Below are 24,450 nucleotides of genomic sequence, written 5' to 3' on the forward strand. Positions count from 1 at the left end.
GTAGCAGGGTTAATCCAATAATCACCTAATCATGATCTTCAGTTTAGAATGCAATTAGATTAATCAACTGTGTTTGCTAGGGATGGAGAAAAAGTGTGACACCAATCAGGCCATCAAGGACTGGAGTTACCCACCCCTGGTCTAGGGTGTCAGGTAAGTTGGAAGTGATGTGATCCTTAACTAACCTCTCAAAGCACTTCATAGTGGCAGAAGGGGGTGATAGTCATTTAGTTCAGTTACCTCTGCTTTCTTGGGTACAAGAACAATGGTGGACAACTTGAAGCAAGAGGGAACAGCAGACTGGGATAGGGAAAGATTGAATATGTCTTGAAACACTCCAGCCACCTGGTCTGAGGGGGGCTAGAGATGCCCCGACATTCTCATATTCACACTGCACATAGCAATGTACAAATGCTATAACTTTAATAACATCATCAACCACCTACTCAAATAAGTCACTCTCTGGACATGAGTGTTTCATTCAGGGTAGGGGGTAGGTGTGTGTGGGCCGGAATCAAAGGGTTTCGACTTATTGTTCGTGTCTGAAAAGGAGCTAATGGTCGGCCATCGCTACTCAAGGACTAAAAGCCGCGGGGTGCCCCCGGGCCAAGTCGCACAATGACACCCCCACTCCTCCCGCGGCGCGTCTTCCTGCCACAATCTGAAGCAAACGACTCGCTATGGGGGTGCGTATCTGTATCGGTGCGACGGCCATCCACTCTTTTCAATACACCCATCAAGGCTAGTATAAATTCGACTGGATGCTTTTAGTTGTTTTAGTCATTTCCTCTGCGTTGTCCTGATTTTACATGGGCAAAAATTGGTTTCTGTATGTAAAATTGAGTGTAAAGTTGTCACTTCAGAAGTTCAACCATCATGTGCATCATTCGTTGAGTTAATTGTCTATTTTGAAATGTCATAAGACACTTTTAATTTCTAGACTTACTGACCCTTTCACATGTATTTCTGAAACAGGAGTCCTTCTCAGTTTACTGATATCCATGTAATTAGGCTACAGCGCCATCATATTATAGGCATTGTCTCTCGGCCAAAAGGATGGTCCAAACATTGTGAAATATGACAAAACATGAACCTAATTCATTATTGGTTAACTTCACTAATGATTGTGGGTCACATGAGGCCAATGTGTTTTGTGTAAGTTTAAACCTCAATGGAAATGCATTGAGTCGGTTATAATTTCCATTTAACAAATTGAAAGATTTTTCCCACAATTTTTTAAAAACATTTTAAATTCTAACAATTAGCCAGAAAATTCAGCAAGCGAAAATATGGGTCTATGCTATTTAAATTTGGATCGAATGTGATCTCACTTACTCGATAAATATTTTTGCACAAAATTAGCTTTTTAGGCTATGAAAAATAATCTTTATATAACCTATTGTTTTATAGTGTAATATAAAATGGATATAAGTTGAGCATGATCAGCAAGGTTGCCCAAATGTTGTTACATTAAATGTTATTGTTGATTTGAACACAATTTTGCCTATACTTTCTTGGCCTATAGGCCAACATTTTATAATGAGTGATAGTCAAAATATGTAATTCTGGTCTGTATTTAAATACATCTGCTTGCATGTAGGCTATCATAAATCACTTTTAATATCGAACTAGTTAAGGTTAAACAATGTCCACACAACGCTACATGCATATTAGATACTTTGGCTACGTCACTGAATATGGATTTACTACTTCGTCACGTAGGCTAAATATATTTAATGGATCAACATTGAAGTCGTGAATTAACTTTTTACTAGATCATTTCCTTTAATTGCTCACAGGATTTTTGCATACACACCTGAGCTTGTGTTATTTAAATTTTCTCAGGAAGACTAATATTTAGTATCAATTTTTTTCAGTCAAGTTTTCAAGGGGAAAGCACGCGCACTAGCTTACCTGTTATCTCATGGTCAGTGTTATCAGGGATCTTTGGGACGTCCCTACACTAAACTGTAACCCCTACCCTTAACCTAACCTTATACAACCCATACCTATCCATTTACATTTCAACTTCAGTGGGGGGTAGGGACGTCCCAATGATCCCGGATAGCATAGACCGTTATCTCGCCGTGAAGGGGGAAAAAAATCAAGTTCGTTCGCAATTTCACAATGGATTGTTTGATTGTCTCTCTCGGCCAATGGGAGGCGAGGCAATTAACATCCCAACACCGATTGATTTAAAACAAAACTGTGGAGCTGGGGTGTTGTGAGACGGCCATTTGAAGGTGAAGTAGGTGGTGAACTCGAGCCTCAATGGACTACAGTTGATGGGTATCTCGCACACAGGCTTCTATTTCTGTACAGGTTTGCTTCCACACAGCGTGAAGAGAAACTTTCGGGATTGATTTTCACCCTTTAAGGAATTGCTCAAAGAACGCTGGCGTTTGGACATTTTCTTGCCACCCTCAAGTGTTCAGGACAGGCCGTTCAGAAACGATGTTCTATCTTGCGTAATGGGTATATAGACGGTGTAGACTGCAAGCGTGTCATTGACTATAACCAAGTGCCTGAACCACATTGTCTGAGATTCAAATCAAGGAGAATGTCGGAGCGATCTCAGAGCCCTCTTTCTGATTGCAACAGCCGGCCGGATGACTTCAGCCGACCCATGTACGCCCAGGCCTTAAGTCAAGAAGTGTTTGGAGGCACGTCGCTCCAGATCCCTCACGGCGTTCTACAGCACCACAGTCTTCTATTCAACAAGACTGCATACAATGGGTTGCCTCCAACACCTCAAACCTTTTTCCAATTCCCACCAGTCGGTGGTGACTATAGGGCCTCCGATTTACAAACCGGTGACTTTTGCCAACCCAAACACTGGTATCCCATCGCCGCTCCCGAATACACCGGCCAAGTTCCGAGGGTTGCAGTGACTACGCAGGCCACAAACCTGAGCCCACCCATTGCCGAAGCCAGGGACCAAATCAAAATGCCTGATATAAAGATTGAGAAGGATGTCAATGACGAGTATAAGGTAAAGATTCAACAGTATCCAACTCCGTCGTCCGCTGTGCCTCACGGGGTTTACTACTCGACCCCATGGACCCCCTCGTTTTGGCCCGGCCTTCCCCACATCACTGCTGAGAGTTCCAATATTCAAAACCTCAACTCCATACCCTCAACATCGTCTTCAACATCCCCATCGCTCTCGCCGTCACCCCCCAGTAATGGGTTACCCGGGATCACGTTCAACGGAAGCGCAAGCCAAGGTGCCCAAGCGCCCCAGGCGCAAACTCAAAGCAATGGATCCGCCAGCACCAGCGGTGGGTGCAGCGACTCGGAGGAAGAGGTGAGTCTGAAAATAAGCCTATGTACCGTTATCCCCATGATGTCCTATTAGCTTGTTTACCCGGGAGCCTGCCTATTAATAATAAAAAAAGTGAAGTGAAGGGATGGACAGTGTTTCCTAAAGTCTTTGGTAAGTGTGCCTCTTTTTAACAGGAGAACCCTTCAACTGAGGAGCTGGAACAGTTCGCCAAGGAGCTGAAGCACACGCGTATAACACTGGGTTTCACACAAGCAGATGTAGGAATGGCTCTAGGCAACCTTTATGGTGAGTTTGGATTAGGCGTACACTAAAACTACCATTAACCTATGTCACAGCCTAACCTTGCCAATGTGAGCTGGTGAATATTAATGCATGCTTGGTCTTTGAACTTACTGAGTGTTCCGTTAAATTTGCGTAGGAAACCATAGAATACTATGGTCCTTGTGTTTGAAATCTACTGTAGTTGTTGCAGTGTCACCTTGTGCAGGAGCATATTGTGCCATTTAAAAAGTATATATATTTCCATTATCCAAACAGGTTGTCCCATGGAGGCATAGTGTATTTACTTCACACAATCGCCATAAATGTTTATTTTTTATTTAACTAGGCAAGTCAGTTAAGAACAAATTCTTATTTTCAATGACGGCCTAGGAACAGTGGGTTAACTGCCTGTTCAGGGGCAGAACGACAGATTTTTACCTTGTCAGCTCGGGGATTTGAACTTGCAACCTTCCGGTTACTAGTTCAACGCTCTAACCACTAGGCTACCCTGCCGCAAAGCACACCAGATCCGAATGCACTTTAGGCCTCTCAATCAGAACTGAAAATTCGATCCCGTTCTGAACAAAGACCAGTGAGCTGAAGCCCAGGACTGGTTCAACATCACATAAATTAAATGAGCCCTAACTGGACAACCATATTGATTCGAACTGGTGATGAAAACAATGTGGCGGGCGGCAGCTGAGTGAGGAGACAGGAAACATCCATTGGGCCGAGAAAAAGTGCAGAGGAAAACTCACCTTATGTTCAGCTGAATGATGGAAATATTGGAATTAAGTAGGCTAATGCAATTGGAGGGCATTTGTCAAGTTCTTGCTCATACTGAAACTCCCAAAGTGATATAAAACGTATACACATTTTTAAAGCAATAGTCGTGTGTCTGTGTGGTAAACTAGATTATGATTTCAGCACCGTTTTCATTGGAACAGCGCCATGTCGCTGATTTGAGACGAGTGGGGGACTAGTCAATGTCAGATCTTTGTTTTCACTGAATCTCCGTTTAGATATTTGGTAACAATTTAAACTGGGGAAGTGTTAGCTAAATTGGAGTCTGTGCTAATGAACATATTTTTGATAGCTTGCTCATATATTAGCTGATCAGAACATTTTGCTAGCATGTTATATAAGTGGATTTTGCGCTTCACTCGCGTAGTAAGTAGCCCGTTCTACACCCGACCAAAAGCCGAGGTCTGTATATTTGGTCAAATTATATCTGGCTGGACAAGTGGAAATGGTAGCTCATTTATTCGTTTGCTCCTCTCACTGATCAAACATTTAGCATGCAATAATGTAGCCTAAATCAAGTGTAATTGCTCTATTTACTCACGTAGTAGCCCTATATATATATATATATATTTTTAAAACCTTTATTTAACTTAGGCAAGTCAGTTAAGAACAAATTCTTATTTTCAATGACGGCCTAGGAACAGTGGGTTTCGGGTTTTTTCATATCGTCCCTCTAACCCTTTTCTGTAATCCATAGGTGACATTACCAAATCACTTCTCGCATACGCATGTAAATAAAATGAAACGTTTCCCCCTCTTCTCTGCGCTGTCTCTCTCTGAGAGCTTCGGTAGAGTGTGTAAACACAAAGTCGCTCCCGGGTTAAGATGCCTTGATATTTAAACAAGTTCCTCTTCATCTCCCGTTATTCATGGGCTGACCTGCCATCTGTATAATCCACTCGATTTTGCCAAATAAAGTTTTGGTATTCGTTTATCTAGCAAGCGTAATCACTTTGATCATTGACTTTGTTTGGCTGCTGTTAGTGCATGTCTGTGTCGAGGTAGCCTAGGCACGCTGAATTAATTGCGGAACATGATAATGCTCTGATTAACGACCTAATTCGCAATAATGTTATTGGGGAACTGTTACTCTATCATTACAAAATATTAGTTTCTCTTGGTTGTGAAATCTTTCAATAGTGTCGCAGCCAAGACTCCAATTTGGCTCAGCGACAATCTTATTTAGGGAGAATCCTGAGTGACCATATCTTAGTTTTAAACGCTCCGATGTTTGCGTATTTCCCAGGACACATATGAATTATTCCTGGTATTGCGACTTGGTAGATTTTTGGGAAAATATGAATCCTTAGTGTCAACTGCTGACAATGACACATTCTCTGTTTAGGCAAGATGTTCAGCCAGACTACAATCTGTCGTTTCGAAGCCCTCCAGCTCAGCTTCAAGAATATGTGCAAGCTGAAGCCCCTGCTTCGGAGATGGCTGAATGAGGCTGAGACCTCTGACAACCCCCAGGATGTGAGTATTCTTCTAATCGAACTCTTTATCAGATATCTTTGTTTTTGCTTAGAATCAGAGCTGGTACAGAGCAGCATCAGGTTTGCACAAAGTGTCTAGGATTCCATCTTGTTGGCCATGAACTTCCCATGGCCAACCAGAGTAAAATTTATTAGAAAATGTTCACCATTAAATGTTATCTATTCAACTTTTGCATTTGGTATTTGAGGGGAGGCCCTTTTGGGGGGGACCAATAGAGTTATGTCCTCTGCAATGGACCAAAGTACACTAATGTCCCAGTCTGAATGTGAGTATGTGTGTGAGTATGCTTGTATCCCCAGATGTACAAGATCGAGCGGGTGTTTGTGGACACCAGGAAGAGGAAGCGGCGGACCAGTCTGGAGGGTTCGGTGCGCACGGCTCTAGAATCCTACTTTGTCAAGTGCCCCAAGCCCAACACCCAGGACATCACACACATTGCAGATGACCTGTGTCTGGAGAGAGATGTGAGTCCCACACTGATACAGCCTTCCCTCAATTCCTTTGTCGCCTACTGGCCTTTATTTCCCCAACCGTGCATGGCTGTTTAGTCTAATTGGCTCTTAAATGAAATGGACCCTAAATTCATTTGTGGTAAATATGCCTTTCCTGTGTTTCCATGGTTTGAATCTTAGTGATGTATGTGATGACTCGTCTGACACTGTCAGGTTCTATATTTAAAAAATTAAGGAAGTGGGGAAATGTGGTGTTTACTGGACAGCATGTGACTTGTGTTTGGCAGGTGGTGCGTGTGTGGTTCTGTAACCGCAGACAGAAGGGCAAGCGCCTGGCCCTCCCTTTCGACGAGGAGTGTGAAGAACAGTACTACGAGCAGAGTCCACCTCCCCCGCATATGACCCAATCCCCCCTCCCTGGGCAGGGGTACCACCTATCCAGCCACACCGGGGCCCCCACTTTCTACATGCCCCCCCTCCAGAGGCCAGAAGACTTTAAGCAGGCCCTGCACCCTGGACTGGTGGGTCACCTGAACAGCTAAATGTGTTCCAGTTCTCTAAACCAGCTCTGGCCATATGGCCTCCCATTCCCACCCAACATACAGTGGGGAGAACAAGTATTTTATACACTGCCGATTTTGCAGGCTTTCCTACTTACAAAGCATGTAGAGGCCTGTCATTTTTATCATAGGTACACTTCAACTGCGAGAGACGGGATCTAAATCCAAAATCCAGAAAATCACATTGTATGATTTTTAAATATTTAATTTGCATTTTATTGCGTGACATAAGTATTTGATATATCAGAAAAGCAGAACTTAATATTTGGTACAGAAACATTTGTTTGCAATTACAGAGATCATACATTTCCTGTAGTTCTTGACCAGGTTTGCGTACACTGCAGCAGGGATTTTGGCCCACTCCTCCATACAGACTTTCTCCAGATCCTTCATGTTTCGGGGCTGTCGCTGGGCAATACGGACTTTCAGCTCCCTCCAAAGATGTTCTATTGGGTTCAGGTCTGGAGACTGGCTAGGCCACTCCAGGACCTTGAGATGCTTCTTTACGGAGCCACTCCTTAGTTGCCCTGGCTGTGTGTTTCGGGTTGTTGTCATGCTGGAAGACCCAGCCACGACCCATCTTCAATGCTCTTACTGAGGGAAGGCCGAGGGTGATTGACCGTCATCTTGAACTTCTTCCATTTTCTAGTAATTGCGCCAACAGTTGTTGCCTTCTCACGAGCTGCTTGCCTATTGTCCTGTAGCCCATCCCAGCCGTGTGCAGGTCTACAATTTTATCCCTGATGTCCTTACACAGCTCCCTGGTCTTGGCCATTGTGGAGCGGTTGGAGTCTGTTTGATTGAGTGTGTGGACAGGTGTCTTTTATACAGGTAATGAGTGGAGAACAGGAGGGCTTCTTAAAGAAAAACTAACAGGTCTGTGAGAGCCGGAATTCTTACTGGTTGGTAGGTGATGCAAATTAATTACTTAAATCATACAATGTGATTTTCTGGATTTCTGTTTTAGATTTAGTCTCTCACAGTTGAAGTGTACCTATGATAAAAATACAGACCTCTACATGCTTTGTAAGTAGCAAAACCTGCCGATTTCACAGGTTATCAAATACTTGTTCTCCCCACTGTAGCTATTTTCTACCTCTTCATTCCACCAGTCCCTTGGCTCTGAATATCTGCGGTGAGATTGTTTTTGCACAAAGTTGTCTGACCTTTTTTTAATATTTTAAAAATGAGATTTTTTTCCCCCCTTTATCTTGCATATCCTTGTGTTGTCTTGTTGCAGTTCGTCCAGAGGTTATCTATTAGGTCTTACATACAATTTCTTTAAATATTCTTTGCAGTCTTGTCCAGAAGGTATACTCTCTTAGTGGAAGTATGATACAAATACATTTTTTGATTTGTCTTTAAAAAATCTTGCTATGTTTGTTATCCATGCCTGTATTGCATATGTTGACTAACTGTTTTTAATCTAATGGTAGCCATTGCGGTAAAGGGATTAACCAAAGTGGTACTTATCATGTTAACATCAGGGACCTGTATTGTTAATGGTTGTCACTGTTACAGAGCTGATTACATCACCACTCTTATACAAAGACTCTGAAATGGCCACCCAGCGCAGGCACAATCTAGTGCCTTGTTGTGTAGTTGAAGTAATTTCATCTTCTATGTGACTCCAATCTCTTGGCTAAAGTTTACACAATTCCATGTTTATAAATAAAAGCATATTTGATCATTTTATTGAAACTCTGGCTATTTCTCTGGGGCAACCTTAAGATGTTACTTGTAACTTTTGCACCACACAATTAAATATTTTTTATTTTCCATGCCAACCTGTGCCGTAACAACAGTTAGTGAATATGCTATTGTGTATATAAATGCTGCATGTGTAACACAGATCACCCATAAATGCTCAACCACTTTCTGTTTCTCACACATTAGTTGTGTGGGGAGGTGTTTATTGCTGAATTGTCAATGTATGTGAAAAGAGCTGGTCCTAGAGAAGACCACCTTCACATTTTTAAAAGGTGTCCTAAATGTCACTCCCCTTGTATAGTGCACTACTTTTGACCAGACCCTATGAGCCCTGGTCAAATGTAAGGACCTGCATAGTGAAACGGGTGCTATTTAGGATGCAGAAAGTCTGAGGAGCTGCCAAAGTGAACCATGGGTGTGGTTTCACTTCCTGACCCAGGCTTCCAGGTCATGGTAAACCTTCTGAGCAGGCAGGCTGTGATACTGGGGGCAGATGCTACACAGCCTCTCCCTCCAGTCTGTATACACTTTCACCTGATAGCTATGCCGCCACGCAAAGTACCCAGCATATCTCTCCTTGTCCAGTTGCAGCTGGCGGAGATAGTTCCCCAGCTCCTTGGTGGATGGAAAGTCCTCAATATGGATGAAGGAGTTGGGCGGCGCCACGGCTATGTAGTCATCTGGAGGTGGACCCAGAACCACAGGCACTGCCCCTGCCTGGTAAGCGTTCCGCCAGAGCTTCTCAGTGATCTAATCCTTGGCGATGGAGTTCTCGAAGGACGGGTAGAAGTAGCAGCTTGAGATGGTGGGCAGCAGGTCGATGGAGGCCAAAACACTCCCTCTCAAGCGACCATACACCGCCACTGGGATGCTTCTTTTCAGCCTCTTGTACACCAAGCTCCTTCTGTGCTGAGGCTCATAGTGACTAACAACCCAGCAGGCCAGAATGGACTTATTTTTGGGAATGATGTCTTCTGTGCTATCATTACCAGTATCACAGTCCTTCGGCAGCAGCTTACCATAGGGCATGGTGATATCGGCATCGCGGCGGTAGGACATGGTCCAGTTGAACACGTTATTGAAGGGCTTCAGGTATCTGCTGTTGACAAGGGACTCCAGAGAGAGCCAGACCCACTTCTGGTGCCTTGGCCGGTGAAGGTGGAGGGGCAGCCGCTCCTGGCCGTTCATCAGCTCTCTGTGGTGGAAGACCACCAGGTCAGCACTGGGGTAGAGAGAGCGCTGGTCCACCAGGCGGCAGTCAGGGATACGGTACCGGTTCCAGCACACGTCTCCCTCCAAATTGTAGGAGGGGCCAAAGGGCCAGTGCCACAGCAGGATGGTGATGTTGTGGCTTCTGTCAGAGTTTGGACCCCACCCACCCTCACTCCCCTGTCCCACCAGAAAGAACAGTAGAGGGGCCAGGCAGATGAGGAAGAGCCTGAGGCAAAATGAGGGGGATTTCATGGTAAAGCTGGACCCTTGTTTGTCATCAGGGTTCTGTCACTGCAGGGAAATGAGCAGAGAAAACAAGATTGAGTTTCCGTAAACATAACATAGGAAACAAAAATCTGAAACATTCAAATTGTTACATTTCGTATTAATTTGTATGATCGGCTATGTTACGAATTACAATTCATACAATTACAAATTTGCAATACGTATGTTACGAATTACAATTGGTTTAGACTAATGTTAGCTGGGTTAGGGATTAAGGTTAGGAGTTAGGGGAAGGGTTAACTAACACGCAAAGTAGCTCAAATGTAAGTAGTTGCTAATTAGCTAAAATGCTAAAGTTGTCCTTGAGATTAGAATGCACAACCTTTGGGTTGCTAGATGTTCACATCATACACCCTACCAACCACCCTCCTTTTGTCTTCTGTATTCATACCAAACGTAACATATCATACTGATTTGAGTGTCCAGGATTATCGTTTACTATGTTACTTCTAGGCTATTAGACCAGCCTGTATCTGTACCCAGTAGCCCGCTGGCCTTATCACGTATTTTGTTGGAACACCATCCATCCATCCCATGGTATTATTAGACACACAGGGAGCGGTTGATTTGAACGTTGTAAATGGCTGAATGATAATAGCTACGGTATGCATCTCCTTGTAATAGCTTGATGTACATACTTGTTTGTTTGTCACCATCTCTACCATCTCAATTTACATGTTGGGAGTAGTTTGGTCAAAGATAGGACTGATCATTTGGAGATTGAATTTGTTTGCTACTGCTAAACATGCTTTGTCCTTCTTATTTTGGTTGTGTTGCGTGTTACATCTGACTTCCTGTATTGTGGTTGTCTATCCTTCCCAACTCTGTGCTTGTACCCATGTCACCAAATGCAATGTTATTTTACAGAAAACAAATGAACGGACTTTCAGCATGCTGATAGGGAAGGGCACTCAACTTGCTCGTTACTGGCACAAATGACTGATTGGCTGAAAGAAATTGATAAGATTGTGGGAGCTGTTTTGTTAGACTTCTTTTGTACTATGGATTAATATCCTCTGCCTTATCATGGATGGGCAGTTACCTATCCAATAGAACACAGAGGGTTTTCTTCCATGCAAATTATTTTGTTGAGTATGATGTACTGCAGGGCAGCCGGCTTGGGCCATTATTTTTTTACTAATAACCTCCCACTGCAACAGTAAAATAAATAACTGACACCTTTAACATAGATCTCTAGTCAGTTTTCGAAGGAGTAATTAGCAATAGGCTGCTGCTAAATATCTCAAAGATGAAAAGCATCTCTAGGGACAAGTCACTCGCTCAACCCTAAGCCTCATCTGGATCTATTATTGAATAATCTGGCTATTGAGTCAATTGAAGATACTAAACTGCTGGGTGTCACCTTAGCTAGCAAGCTATCATTGTGAAAACGTATAGACTCAATGGTTACTGTAATGGGAAGAGGTCTGTCCATGATAAGGCGTTGCTCTGATTTATTGCTATCTCAGTCAATCAATCAGGTCCCACAGGCCATAGTTTTGTCACACCTGAACTACTGTCCAGTTGTGTGGTCAGGTGTGGCAAAAAAGGGCAAATTGCATTTGTTCAAAATGGAGCAGCACATATATTGCACTTAGATGTACAAGGAGTGCGAATGTCATGCATGCCAATCTCTCCTGGCTCAAAGTTGATGAGAGATTGACTCTATCACTATTGATCTTTGTGCAAGGTGTTGAAGGTACTGAACTGTCTGTTCAAGAGGTTGGCAAACTGTTCAGACACTCATCAGTATCACACAAGACATGCGACCAGAGGTCTCTTCAATGTCATTAGGTGCAGAACAGAGGCTGGGAAAAACACTAAAATAGAGCCATGACTAAATGTAACTGCCATTGCAATTCAGGTAACTCAAGCTAGCAATAAAATAACACCTTACGGCAAGACGGAGACTGTGAAGAGAGACATTTCTATGCATTTTGTATTGTATTAGTATTATGTGCTGTGATACGTGCCTGTATTAATAATGGCTGCTCAGTGAAACAACCTGTGCTGACTTTAATGTGCAAGCCTTCCTTCATGACCTGACCTCTCGAATTGGTATAGAATCAGCTTGATCCCCTCTGTCGAAGACGCTTGGTCCTTTTAAAAATATTTTCAGTGTTATGAAAACAAATGTTATTAGTCACATACACGTGTTTAGCAGATTGTGGGTGTAGCGAAATGCTTATGTTTCTAGCGCTGACAGTGCAGTAATAGCTTACAATTTCACAACATATACCCAATACACACAAATCTCAGTAAAGGAATGTAATTAAGAATATATAAATATATGCATGAGCAATGTCAGAGCAGCATAGATTAAGATACAGTAGATAGCATAGAATACAGTAGAAACATATGAGATGAGTAATGCAAGCAAGATATGTAAACATTATTAAAGTAAATAATGTTTCGTTTGTTCCATTTATTATTATCGTTAACAAATACACACCTGTAAAGAAAATGAGAATTGAAAACACGTTCAGCCCCTGGTTCGACTGTGATCTGGCAGTGACTCCACCTCAATAATTCCATTTGGCAAATCGCTCGGCACACACATACTCAGATTGATTGGCTCTCATTCAGGCAAATTATAAATAAATGCACTCAGGCAATCCGGAAGGCCAAAGTTAGTTACTTTAAGGACCAGTTCTCGCTCTGTGGGTCTAACCCCAAGAAGTTCTGGAAAACGGTTAAAGACCTGGAGTATAAACCCTCCTCCTCACAGCTGCCCATGTCCCTTAATGTGGTTGTTACTGACAAGGAGCACATGGCTGAGCTCTTTAAGTCGGGATTCCTATTTGACTCAGACATGCCTCCTTGCATGTCCAACATTTCTTCATCTTCCACCCCTTCTAATACCACTATCCCCGATGCTCCTCTCACTTTTCCCCCTATCCCGCTACAAAGTTTTTTCTGCAGGCGGTCACTCAGTCCAAGGTGCTAAAGGAGCTCCTTAAACTTGACCCCCAAAAAACATCTGGTTCAGATGGTTTAGGCCCTTTCTTCTTTAAGGTTGCTGCCGCTATCATCACCAAGCCTATCTCTGACCTTTTTAACCTGTTTCTCCTCTCTGGGCAGATTCCCATTGCTTGGAAGGCAGCCACGGTGGGTCCTTTATTTAAAGAGAGAGATCAAGCTGATCCTAACTGTTATAGGCCAATTTCTATTTTGACCTGTTCATCAAAAGTGTTGGAAAAACTTGTCAATAATCAACTGACTGGTGTGGTGGAATATTGACTCAGAAACATAACACTCTTACTAGAACTTGTGAATTCAAAAAATACTTAATTACAAATGTAACAAAGTTGAGCCCCTCCATGGAAAATACTAAATTCTCATATTACAGAGTCCTGCCTTTATAGTATTCTGTCTTTGCATAGCGTATAGAGTCCCCTCCCTCTATATGAAAATAGCTTCCCTTGACCTTTCTCCACCATTATCTTTCCACCTCACCTCACCATACCCTTCCACCTCACCTCACCATTATCTTTCCACCTCACTTCTTGTCTGGTGGTCTGCTTGAGACGTATGTATTACAGACTCGGTCAGGGAGAGGTTGAAAATGTCAGTGAAGACACTTGCCAGTTGGTCCGCGCATGCTCTGAGTACACGTCCTGGTAATCCGTCTGGCCCCGCAGCCTTGGGAATGTTGACCTGTTTCAAGGTCTTGCTCACATCGGCTAGGGAGAGGGTGATCACACAGTTGTCCGGAACAGCTGGTGCTCTCATGCATGCTTCAGTGTTGCTTGCCTTCAAGCAAGCATAAAAGCCATTTAGCCCATCTGGTAGGCTCGCGTAACTGGTTAGCTTTATAGTCCGTAATAGTATGCAAGCCCTGCCACATCCGTCGAGCGTCTGAGCTGGTGTAGTAGGATTCAATATTTGTCCTGTATTGATGATTTGCCTGAGCATAGCAGGATATCTTATAAGCGTCCGGATTAGTGTCCCGACTCTTGAAGGTGGCAGCTCTAGCCATTAGCTTGGGGCGGATGTTACCTGTAATCCATGGCTTCTGGTTGGGATATGTACGTGCGGTCACTGTGGGGATGACGTCGTCGATGCACTTATTGATGAAGCCAGTGACTGAGATGGTATACTCCTCAATGCTATTGGATGAATCCCGGAACATATTCCAGTCTGTGCTAACCAACAGTCCTGTAACGTAGCATCCGCATCATCTGACCACTTCCCTATTGAGTGAGTCACTGGTACTTCCTGCTTTAGTTTTTACTCGTAAGCAGGAAGTTAGAATTATGGTCAGATTTGCCAAATCGATGGCAAGGGAGTGCTTTGTACGCATCTCTGTGTGTGGAGTAAAGGTGGTCTGGAGTTTTTTCCCTCTGGTTGCACAAGTGATATTCTGGTAGAAATTAGGTCAAATCCCCGGCCACTAGAAGCGGCAATTCTGGATGAGCATTTTCTTTGCTTATGGCCTTATACAGCTTGTTCAGTGTGGTCTTAGTGCCAGCATCGGTTTGTGGTGGTAAATAGACTGCTACGAAAAGATAGTGTGGTCTACAGCTTATCATGAGGTACTCTACCTCAGGCGAGCAATACCTCGAGACTCCTTTAATATTATAATTGTGCACCAGCTGTTATTGACAAGTAGACACACAACCCACCCCTCGTCTTACCGGACGTACAGTAGCTGTTCTTTCCTGCCGATGCACGGAAAATCCAGCAAACTGTATAATATCTGTGTCGTCGTTCAGCCACGACTCGTGAAACATAAGATATTAGTTTTTCATTTCCCGTTGGTAGGATAGTCTCGAACGGAGCTCATCCAGTTTATTCTCCAGTGATTGCACTTTGGCCAATAGTACGGATGGTAGAAGCGGGTTACCCACTCGCTGACAAATTCTCACAAGGCACCCTGATCTGCACCCCTTGTCTTTCCTTATTTTCTTCATGCGAATGACAAGGATTTTCATCGTTGTCTGGAAGCAACATTATATCCTGCATGTCAGACTCATTAAATAAAAAAATATTTGCCCACTTCAAGGTGAGAAATCGCTGTTCTGATATCCAGAAGCTATTTTCGGTCATAAGAGACGGTAGCATCAACATTATATACAAATTAAGTTAAACAAAATAGCACAATTGATTTGGAGCCTGTAAAATGGCCACCATCCCCTCCAGGCTCCATTCTCCATAGTGCATTAATCTTCAGATAGCTAGGTAGGATTTCCACATTTTTCCTCAATATCGTAGCTATCAGTAGAGTCAGAGCTAGAAGGGGGAGGGCAAGTGAAGGTGCTGGCTAAGTAAGGGCCAAGACCTGAGGTGGCAGAAAAGAGTTCTCTGGTTGGGCTGTAGGGTTTGAACATATCCTGAAGGGGGAGGGGCAGTTCCTCTTGCTGTTCTGTATGTAAGCACCATGGTCTTGATGTGAATGCGAGCTTCAACTGGAAGCCAGTGAAGGAGCGGGGTTGCATGAGAGAACTTGGGAAGATTGAAAACCAGGCGGGCTGCAGCATTCTGGATAAATTGCAGGAGTTTGATGGTACAAGCAGGGAGACCAGCCAACAGCGAGTTGCAGTAGTCCAGATGGGAGAGGACAAGTGCCTGGATTAGGAATTGCTCCACTTTCTGTGTGAGGTAGGGTTGTACTCTACGCATGTTGTAGAGCATGAACCTGCTGTAGTGGATCACTGCTTTGATGTTTGCAGAGAATGACAGTGTGTTGTCCAGGGTCACGCCAAGGTTCTTTGCACTCTGGAAAGGTGACACTGGAGTTATCAACCGTGATGGAGAGGTCTTTGAGTGGGCAGGCCTTCGGGGGGAGGAAGATTGTTGAGCTTGAGGTGTTGGGCCGACAATTTGAGATATCTGCCAGGCATGCGAAGATGTGTGTCACCACCTGGGTGTCAGAAGGGGGGAAGGAGAAGAGTAGTGGAGTGTCATCCGCATAGCAATGATAGGAGAGACCATGTGAGGAAATAACGGAGCCGAATGACTTGGTGTATAGAGAGAAGAGGGCCTAGAACCGAGCCTTGGGGGACACCAGTAGTGAAACAAAGTGGTGCAGACACAGATCCTCTCCACGTCACCTGGTAGGAGCGGCCTGCCAGGTAGGATGCAATCCAAGAGTGTGCAGAGCCTGAGACACCCAGACCTGAGAGGGTGGAGAGGAGGATTTGATGGTTCACGAAGGCAGTGGATAGATCTAGGAGGATGAGAGAGTGGCTTGATAAACTTTCTACTACTGATAAACGCCTACATTGGAACACAGTGACTGTAGGCATACAGTAACATGCTATTCATGACGTTAGAGCTCTGTCTCTGCACTTCACAGCCCTGTTTGGGTTTTGACTGACAGCTGCTCTGAATTTGAGCACCTCACCTGACAAGAAGTTTCCCTCATCCCAGGGTTTCCGTTAGGAAACTGTGGCACCGGACCGGCAGACTTTGTATTTACCAGACATTTGAGAAATTTACCTGACCTATATGCATTTGGTGTGTAACCTGATTAGGGTGTCCACCGTACGCAGTATGACAGAAGTTACATTTAGATTATGGTAATTCATATCAACAGAACATGCAAGCCAAGGATGCAACAATGTGCGATACTTCTTATAGAATTCTGATGCACACTTTGAAGAAGTTAGAATAACTGTCCACATTTAGGCCTACGTTTCTTCAGCCAATGCAACGAACATCAAAATCACTAACCTATGTCAATCTCCTATCCCCGTAGTAGAAAAGTTTACCTATTCTATTGGTCAGCTTGTGCTGAAAGAAATAGCCTATTCAAAAGAGACCCTGGGACAGTTGTGGGATGATAGATTCCAAATTAATTCAACCAGTAGGCCTAGGCTACATAAAAAAAAATCAAAGCAATGAGTCTGATACAACAGATCAGACCATTTAGATTAAAAAATGTTGTTAAACTATATACTGAACAAAAATATAAACGCAACATGTAAAGTGTTGCTTCTATGTTTCATGAGATTCCAGAAATGTTCCATACACACAAAAAAGCAAATATCTCTCAAATTTTGGGAACAAATTTGTTTACATCCCTCTTTTGCAAAGATAATCCATCCACCTGACAGGCGTGGCATATCAAGAAGCTGATTAAACAGCATGATCATTGCACAGGTGCTCCTTGGGGACAATAAAAGGCCACTATAATGTGCAGATTTGTCACACAGCAAGTTTTGAGGGAGCGTGCAATTGGGAAGCTTACTGCAGGGATGTCCACCAGAGCTGTTGCCATAGAATATAATTTTCATTTCTCTACCATAAACTGCCTCTAATGTAATTTTAGAGAATTTGGCAATACATCCAACCTGGCTTGCAACCGCAGACCAATTGTAACCATGCCAGCCCAGGACCTTTCTTCACCTGCGGGATCGTCTGAGACCAGCCACTGGGACAGCTGATGAAACTAAGGAGGATTTCTGTCTATAATAATTCCCTTTTGTGGGGAAAAACCCATTCTGATTGGCTGGGCCTTGCTCTCCAGTGGGTGGACCTGGCTCCCATGTGGGTGGGCCTGCGCCCCTGCCCAGTCATATTAAATCCATAGATTAGCGTCTAATGAATTTACTTCCATTGACTGATTTCCTTATATGAACTCAGCAAAATTGTTGAAATTGCGTTTATATTTTTGTTCAGTATATTATTTATTTACATTATAAGCGTAGCAATGCACACAAGGCATTAGGCAATTATATGAAAAAAAAAACTATTGTCAAAAGCCCACAGCACATGCAAGCAGTTTCATGTGACAGAGATAAAATATCCATTCAAAATTTAGAAATAGGGGAGATCTAATCTGCAACAACTGGCATGGGTTGATAAAAATGACTAGGATTATGCCTTTGGCTACTGGCGAATTAAAGATGGTCTGATTTTGACTAGGCTACTAGCAAGGTAAGACATGCTTCATAATATGTAGTAAGTTTATGTTTTACAAATTCATACTGCCTCCAGCTCATTGCAAAGTGGTGTGTGATACGCTGATGAAGCCTGCCTATATTATCTGAGTTTTTTCGCTCCTGGTAGACGGTGTCCTTCGCTCCCGCATGCCGAACATCTGCCCTGAGAATCGTTAAGAGAATTGCGGGAAAACAGTGCCCGACAGGCGACGACCAAGGACACTGTCTAGTGGTCATTCCTGCCTCCCGTTAGCACAGCAGGGAAGCTAGCTAGCTAGTTAGCACATGGTGTCGCCCTCCTCCTCCTGCCTACTGTGCTAATGGGAGGTGGGTGACCTCGCCCCCATCTATTGGGCACGTTTTTTTCCGGTATATGGGAGGCTGGGGCAACACAGTGTGCTACTGCAACTAGCTACAGTGGAGCAAAAAAATATTTAGTCAGCCACCAATTGTGCAATTCTCCCACTTAAAAAGATGAGAGAGGCCTGTAATTTTCATCATAGGTACACTTCAACTATGACAGACAAAATGAGAAAAAAATGCAGAAAATCACATTGTAGAATTTTTAATGAATTTATTTGCAAATTATGGTGGAAAATAAGTATTTGGTCAATAACAAAAGTTTATCTCAATACTTTGTTAGATACCCTTTGTTGGTGTTGGATTCTGTATTTTACATTATAGCTATTAGCATATATATGATTAAATATTATCTGATGTTGGTTGTGTGAGGTGTCTGCATTTGTGCACTGGAGCATCATTATGAGATTAAACAACTGCTTGCTACTTGCCTGTTTGTGTGTGACAAGAACTGAGTAACATGGTGTGACCTGCATGTTGCAAAACTGTAGATAACAGCCCAGCAGATGCTTTGTCCTTGTGTTTGTATGTAACAATATTGAGCACATGATGTGACTTGCTGTATCTTACAAAGTTGTGATAGGGAGGGGTGGTCATCACGAGGTTTAACTGAGATGGAAAAATACTGAACAACACAATAGCAGGAACTGAGCAACTGGTATAACTAGGCTGCGATACCAGAACAGTAAGGATCTATACATCGACGGAGGGAGGACTCCAAAAAGCGCCAAGAGGCGGGGACCCGCCTGAGCGCCTGCGATAGGCTGGGCAAGTTTAAACCACGCCCAGTCTCTGCAGTGATAGGCCAACAGACGGGTTGGAACTGTCTATCACAGTATAAAGAATACTGTTTACATACATCTTGTCAGTTCTCTGTTCTGCCCTGCGTGGTATTACAGTGAGCCCGTATATACAAAAGTTGCATTTGCCATTTATTACTTAGCTAATAAAAAATACATAGTATAACATCGGTGACTCATTGTTATATTTATCCTGATACCAGATTCGAATTTACGCAACCCTAACAGATGGTGACCACCGACGTGATCTGGTAAAGGTCATCGCTGGACATTGGTGTGCCAGCCGATTGGCCAGTACTGTCGTCGGACGGTGTGTCTCACAAATCCTGACCGATCAACTAAAAAAGGTATGCAGACACCTGTTGTGAAAAACTAAAGTTCTGCACATTGGAGTTATCCAAATTTAGTTTTGTGAGACACCTGTTTGATGTAAGTTACTAAATTTAAACTATTATGATGTGTGAGATTGGAAAATAGTTGAGAAAGTAATATCTCCATTGGCAACTGCAATTTTATTATTGATCAACAATACTTAATGATGCATTGTGTATGGGATGTACTAGTATGCCTGGCTGGTAGGTGGTAACAGAGAACACTTACTACATGTATGAATGGTGGGTAACAGGTGACCACCAAAGCGTGAATGGATAGTCTGGGACTACATGTATGATTCATTCTAGTTGATTATAAAAGTGTGACTGGATAGTCTGGGACTACATGTATGAGTGGTGGGTAACGAGTGACCACCAAAGTGTGACTGGATAGTCTGGGACTACATGTATGAGTGGTGGGTAACGAGTGACCACCAAAATGTGAATGGAAAGCCATATGAGTGGTGGAATGTGACCACCAAAATGTAGCCTATGTGATGCAGGGCCAAGTGTGAATGACGGATAATTAAATTGACTAATTGGACTTGAGACCGATTTAGCCCTATGGAGAAGGTTTCTCTAAGGTCCTAACAAAGCATAGGTGTGTGTGAAGTACATCGGGGAGTAAAGTCGGCGCACTGACTACCAAGTTTGAGTGAGACATTAAGTTGTTCTAGAAACATGATCCGGTTGACACGTTAGTCATATGGAGTGATTGTATTTTTTATTTTGTACATTTGGTATTGAAGTAAAGGTGATAATCCGGGGGACACTAGACTACTTAATACCCTAGTGGACCCACAGTGCATAATTGAGTTCTTACTTTAGACCTAATTGGGGGCCGATTTAGCTGTAGGGAAAGGGTACCACTTGGGTTTGAGTAAAGGCATAGGTTGTTGACAGTATTGTAGTGTACATAAAATATCGTTGGAAATAGAAAAGGTGTTGAAAACGTTGAAGCCCACTCTAGAATTGAATGAAGGCAGAGAGGGTAAGGAGTGGAAGAGACGGGGTGAGAAGCTGTACAGAGAATGGATAGAAGGCGGGGCCATTGCATCTCCTACTGGTCTGCTTACTGTGGTGAATGAAGATTTGTGTGTGTATGGTGTAAATTGAAGCTTACTGGCGTGAATGAAGATTTGGTAGAATCAAATCGTGTGCATGAAATACGCTTGATATTCAGTCGGGGACTAATATCGGTATGAATGAGGTCGGGGACCTTCAGATGAGATGTCTGAGTTGTATTAATTTGAGCCTGCCAAGCGAGTGTGGTACATTAGGTATTTCAGTTGGAGCTGGTACCGGTGAGAATGTTTAAAAAGTCGCGGGCTTGCTGATGAGATGTTTGCACAGAGTTATATCATAGAATATTGAGGGGGTGTGCATGACTGTTGGAAAAAGTGTTAAACTCTATTAACGTAAAATTCTGTGTGTAGATTTATATAATGAGGTTTGAACTATACTAATATTGTAGAATTACATAATCAACATCTGAACATACTTACGTTAAACATTAATTGAGCCACTGAGTAATAGATAAGATATACACTAGGTACGGGAGACGGGGCAACGGGTGCGGTCGACGTAAGACGGGAGTGGTGTTCTAACCAAGTGCTGAGAAATAAGGTAGATTTATTTTGTTCTTTTAATTAATTTACACAAGTACTTCCCGGTTATTGATTTTGGTTTGATTGTTCAGACCACTGAAATTAAACAGGAGGTTAAGGTATACTAACATTAGAATCTGTTTTCATTATGGGGAACAATGAAAGGCCCGCAGAGTGGATTGCAGGCTGAGTTTATTTTATGTTAAAGGTACAGTGTATGTTTATCACAGTTGTGTGTGTGTCTAATGGCAGGGTATTTAAGAAGTATTTTGGGGAGACAATTTGGAGAAAAACGAATGTAAGACATGAAACATCGAGACAAATTATTTGAGTTTGAGGGGATTATCATAATTATTAGGTTTTGTTTTTGTAGTAAACGTTTTGAGTTTAAGGGGATTTCCATGTTCCCAGAGACAATATATCTTAAAGGTGTACACTCACATGAAATATTAGAAGTTTTTATTTTCTGAGTCTTAATTAAATAGGTGAAATCCTTTGATAAAGGAATGTTGTTTAATATAGTAAGAAACACTTCTTTTGAGGGGTGGTATGACTTATGACCTCCATTGTAACTTTCCTTTGTGGTCTGATCAGCCTCTTTGGAAAGACATTTGGATGGAGAATCTAAGGTCATTTGTAATACTGATATTAAGGTAATTTAATACAAAAAGGCAGTGAAATTTACATTATAGTGTCATTATATTTTCTCTGATGAACGTGGTGTGAAAATGAGCTAGGATAAGTTTTAATTATGGTAGACTCATGTTAAGTATTTGGGACATATTTGAGCCAACAGGGCAGGGAAGAAATTGAGATATTTGTGTTTGGTTTAAACACCTGTGTACAGGAGTGCCAGTGTACCTGTGTAATGGGGGAGGGTGTCCGTATGGGAATTACATGATAACCAACTTGGGACAGTTCTGGGATTGGAGAAGAGGGTATCCTTATAGCATAGGGGATCCCACAAAGGTGGATAGGTTTTCCATGATATGGGGAAAACCTGGGAGCACTGTTGAACTTTGTAAAGGTGATGAAATCCTACTAACCATCAAAACTATTAAGTTCTCTGATGCAGGCACTTACACCCTCGGACTACAAAGGACCGGGACAGACACGATGGGTGTGTTTTCTATTAAGGTGCTGCCAAAACCACAGAGGTCCCAGACGAACCAGAGCCAGACACACTCATCTACCACCCCTGGACCGAACCTGCCACCTACCACCACTGTGTCAAATCTCATTCAGGTAATTAACATTAGAGACTATTCAGCTATTGATCAATTAGGCACTGAGACTGGTTTTGATGGTAGGGACCATTTGTGGCTGTCTTATATTAGGTATACAGCTAAAACCCTGAGAAGAAAGGACTGCATTGTATGTAGTCATGCTAGACCTGTTCTGGCTACACACCCATTTGCTATAGGAGAAGGAGAGGGGTGGTTGTGTATTCTGAGAGGTTTTTACCAGGTTCAGCCTAATTCAACTCTGTTCCTCTTTGAGCCTTGTGTTTCCTACAGTACCTCCTCATCGGGCCCCTTGGGGTGTTAAGGCATATGGGGGCAATTACAGTTGCATCACGGGTACAGGTAATGGCATTGATTATGGGAGATTGCCTGAAGCTGATTGCAGTAGTAACATAACCATTAATTCCACTTGGCCAGTTACAGGCCTAAACCAAACTAGTGGTCTGGCTGATGTGTGTTGGATCTGTGGACCCAAAAGAGTGCTGAGACCCATTCTTAGAGGAGACTGGCAAGGTACGTGTGCTCTGACCAGGTTGATAATTCCACTGACCATTGTTGATGTTACTGCTGAACAGCTGTTGGGTTCTGTATCCAGGGGACCTGAAAACATTCCATCCTATGGGAGACATAGACGTAGTGCTCCATGGACAGAGGATGTAGTTGACATACACACTAACCTGTTGGGAGTGCCAGTGGGGGTTCCTCATGAGTTTCAGGCCTTGTGTAGGAATGATGGACTCTGGCACTTACTACCTATTATAGGTCCAGCCATAGTGGATGCAAGACAGACTGCATGGATTAATTATATCTACTATAATCAACAGCGTTTTGTGAATTACTCCCGTGATGCACTCACTGGTCTGTCTGAACAGATTGAGGCCACATCTAGGGTTGCCAGACAGAATAGACTTGCTTTGGATATGCTTCTTGCCAGTCAGGGGGTTGTCTGCAAGATGTTCGGTGAACAATGTTGCACGTTTATTCCTAATAATACCAGTCCAGATGGTAGTATATCTAAGGCCCTTAGTGGGCTTGATGCACTATCTGCTGAGATGAGGACCATGGCGGGGGTGGAGGAGTCGACTGTTCTCTTGGTTGGGAGCCTGGTTTGGTAAGTACACTGGTATGGTGGTTACTGGATTTCTGACCCTAATTCTTGTATTTTTATTATTGATGTGTTGTGCTGCTTGCATCATACCGTGTTTTAAGAAGTCTGTTACAGATGTGGTGAAGGCTTCAGGCATGATGCCTTTGCTTGATGCTCCAGTTGGAGATGCTGATACTGAAGCATGCTTTCAGGGGAGGATGAGACTGACTGAGGATGACCCATGGTATGTTGTGGGTGAGGTAGTAGAATAAATATTACACCACCACAGTTCCTTGTTTTACATTTTTTTTATGATAGGTTTTCTTTCCAGTATGCTTGTTCTCCCTGTTGTGAAGGTTCGGAGTTCCTGGGTGGCATGGTGCCCACCTGGTGCAGGATAGGAGTAGCTGAGAGGACCAGATGGTTTATAATAATGCTTTGCTCTGCTTTACTCTGTTTTCCATGACTAAAGTTTTATCCTACATCTTACATGTCAATAAACAATAAAGTTTTATCCTGTCTTTGTCAAAAGGGGGAGACAAAAGCATATATCACTTGTTGATTTTTATTTTTTCTTGGATGATTTTTATTTTCTGTTTTTCTGTAAAAAAATTAAATAATAATAATAATAATGTTTTATTAATTTTAAACGTTTTATTATTTTCATGAAATGCTATTAACATATTACTATGTTGGGACCGCTGAAATAAAGGATAATGAGTGGGAGACTTAAGGGAGACTTAAATTTAACACCATTTTCTTTTATTCTGTTTTTAAATGAGCTGTTGTTCTCTTTTGACATGAGGGTTTTAAGTTCCTAGGTGGCTGGTAGCCAATCTAGTACATAGTGGGATCGAATGGAGGACATGAAGGTATTTTAAACTTTGTAACTGTTATATGATTCATTGCTGAATTTTTTGTTCACACCCTTGGGGGTTGGTTGGTTTATTACTTAGCTAATAAAAATGACATAGTATAAAATCGGTGACTCATTGTTATATTTATCCTGATACCAGATTCGAATTTAC

General features: G+C 42.8%; 2 protein-coding genes and 1 long non-coding RNA gene across 4 annotated transcripts; 2 read left to right on the top strand and 1 right to left on the bottom strand.

Annotated features, from left to right (window-relative positions):
* The first annotated feature begins 2,061 nt into the window (after nt 1-2,061).
* On the top strand, nt 2,062-8,555 carry LOC115128881 (POU domain, class 5, transcription factor 1-like). Of its 2 annotated transcripts, none has more exons than XM_029659011.2 (5): nt 2,062-3,307; nt 3,463-3,571; nt 5,697-5,827; nt 6,148-6,312; nt 6,588-8,555. In XM_029659011.2, exons 1-5 carry the CDS (start codon nt 2,561-2,563, stop codon nt 6,840-6,842), a joined length of 1,407 nt encoding a protein of 468 aa, XP_029514871.1. In that variant the 5' UTR covers nt 2,062-2,560; the 3' UTR covers nt 6,843-8,555. The 2 variants fall into 2 exon arrangements, with proteins under 2 accessions (XP_029514871.1, XP_029514870.1); XM_029659010.2 differs by having other exon boundaries at nt 2,066-3,307; nt 3,460-3,571.
* A 73-nt stretch (nt 8,556-8,628) lies between these two features.
* On the bottom strand, nt 8,629-10,070 carry LOC115128882 (alpha-(1,3)-fucosyltransferase 7-like). The gene is given in 1 exon segment (XM_065017441.1): nt 8,629-10,070. A coding segment is annotated over 1 exon segment (1,041 nt). The 5' UTR covers nt 10,035-10,070; the 3' UTR covers nt 8,629-8,993.
* Nucleotides 10,071-20,284: 10,214 nt separating this feature from the next.
* LOC135571050 (uncharacterized) lies at nt 20,285-24,403 on the top strand. Its single transcript, XR_010463632.1, has 2 exons — nt 20,285-23,666; nt 23,779-24,403. It is a non-coding gene; the product is annotated as an uncharacterized LOC135571050 (long non-coding RNA).
* The last annotated feature ends 47 nt before the right edge of the window (nt 24,404-24,450 follow it).

The sequence above is a fragment of the Oncorhynchus nerka genome, linkage group LG4 (assembly GCF_034236695.1).
Source record: "Oncorhynchus nerka isolate Pitt River linkage group LG4, Oner_Uvic_2.0, whole genome shotgun sequence".
Taxonomy (NCBI): domain Eukaryota; kingdom Metazoa; phylum Chordata; class Actinopteri; order Salmoniformes; family Salmonidae; genus Oncorhynchus; species Oncorhynchus nerka.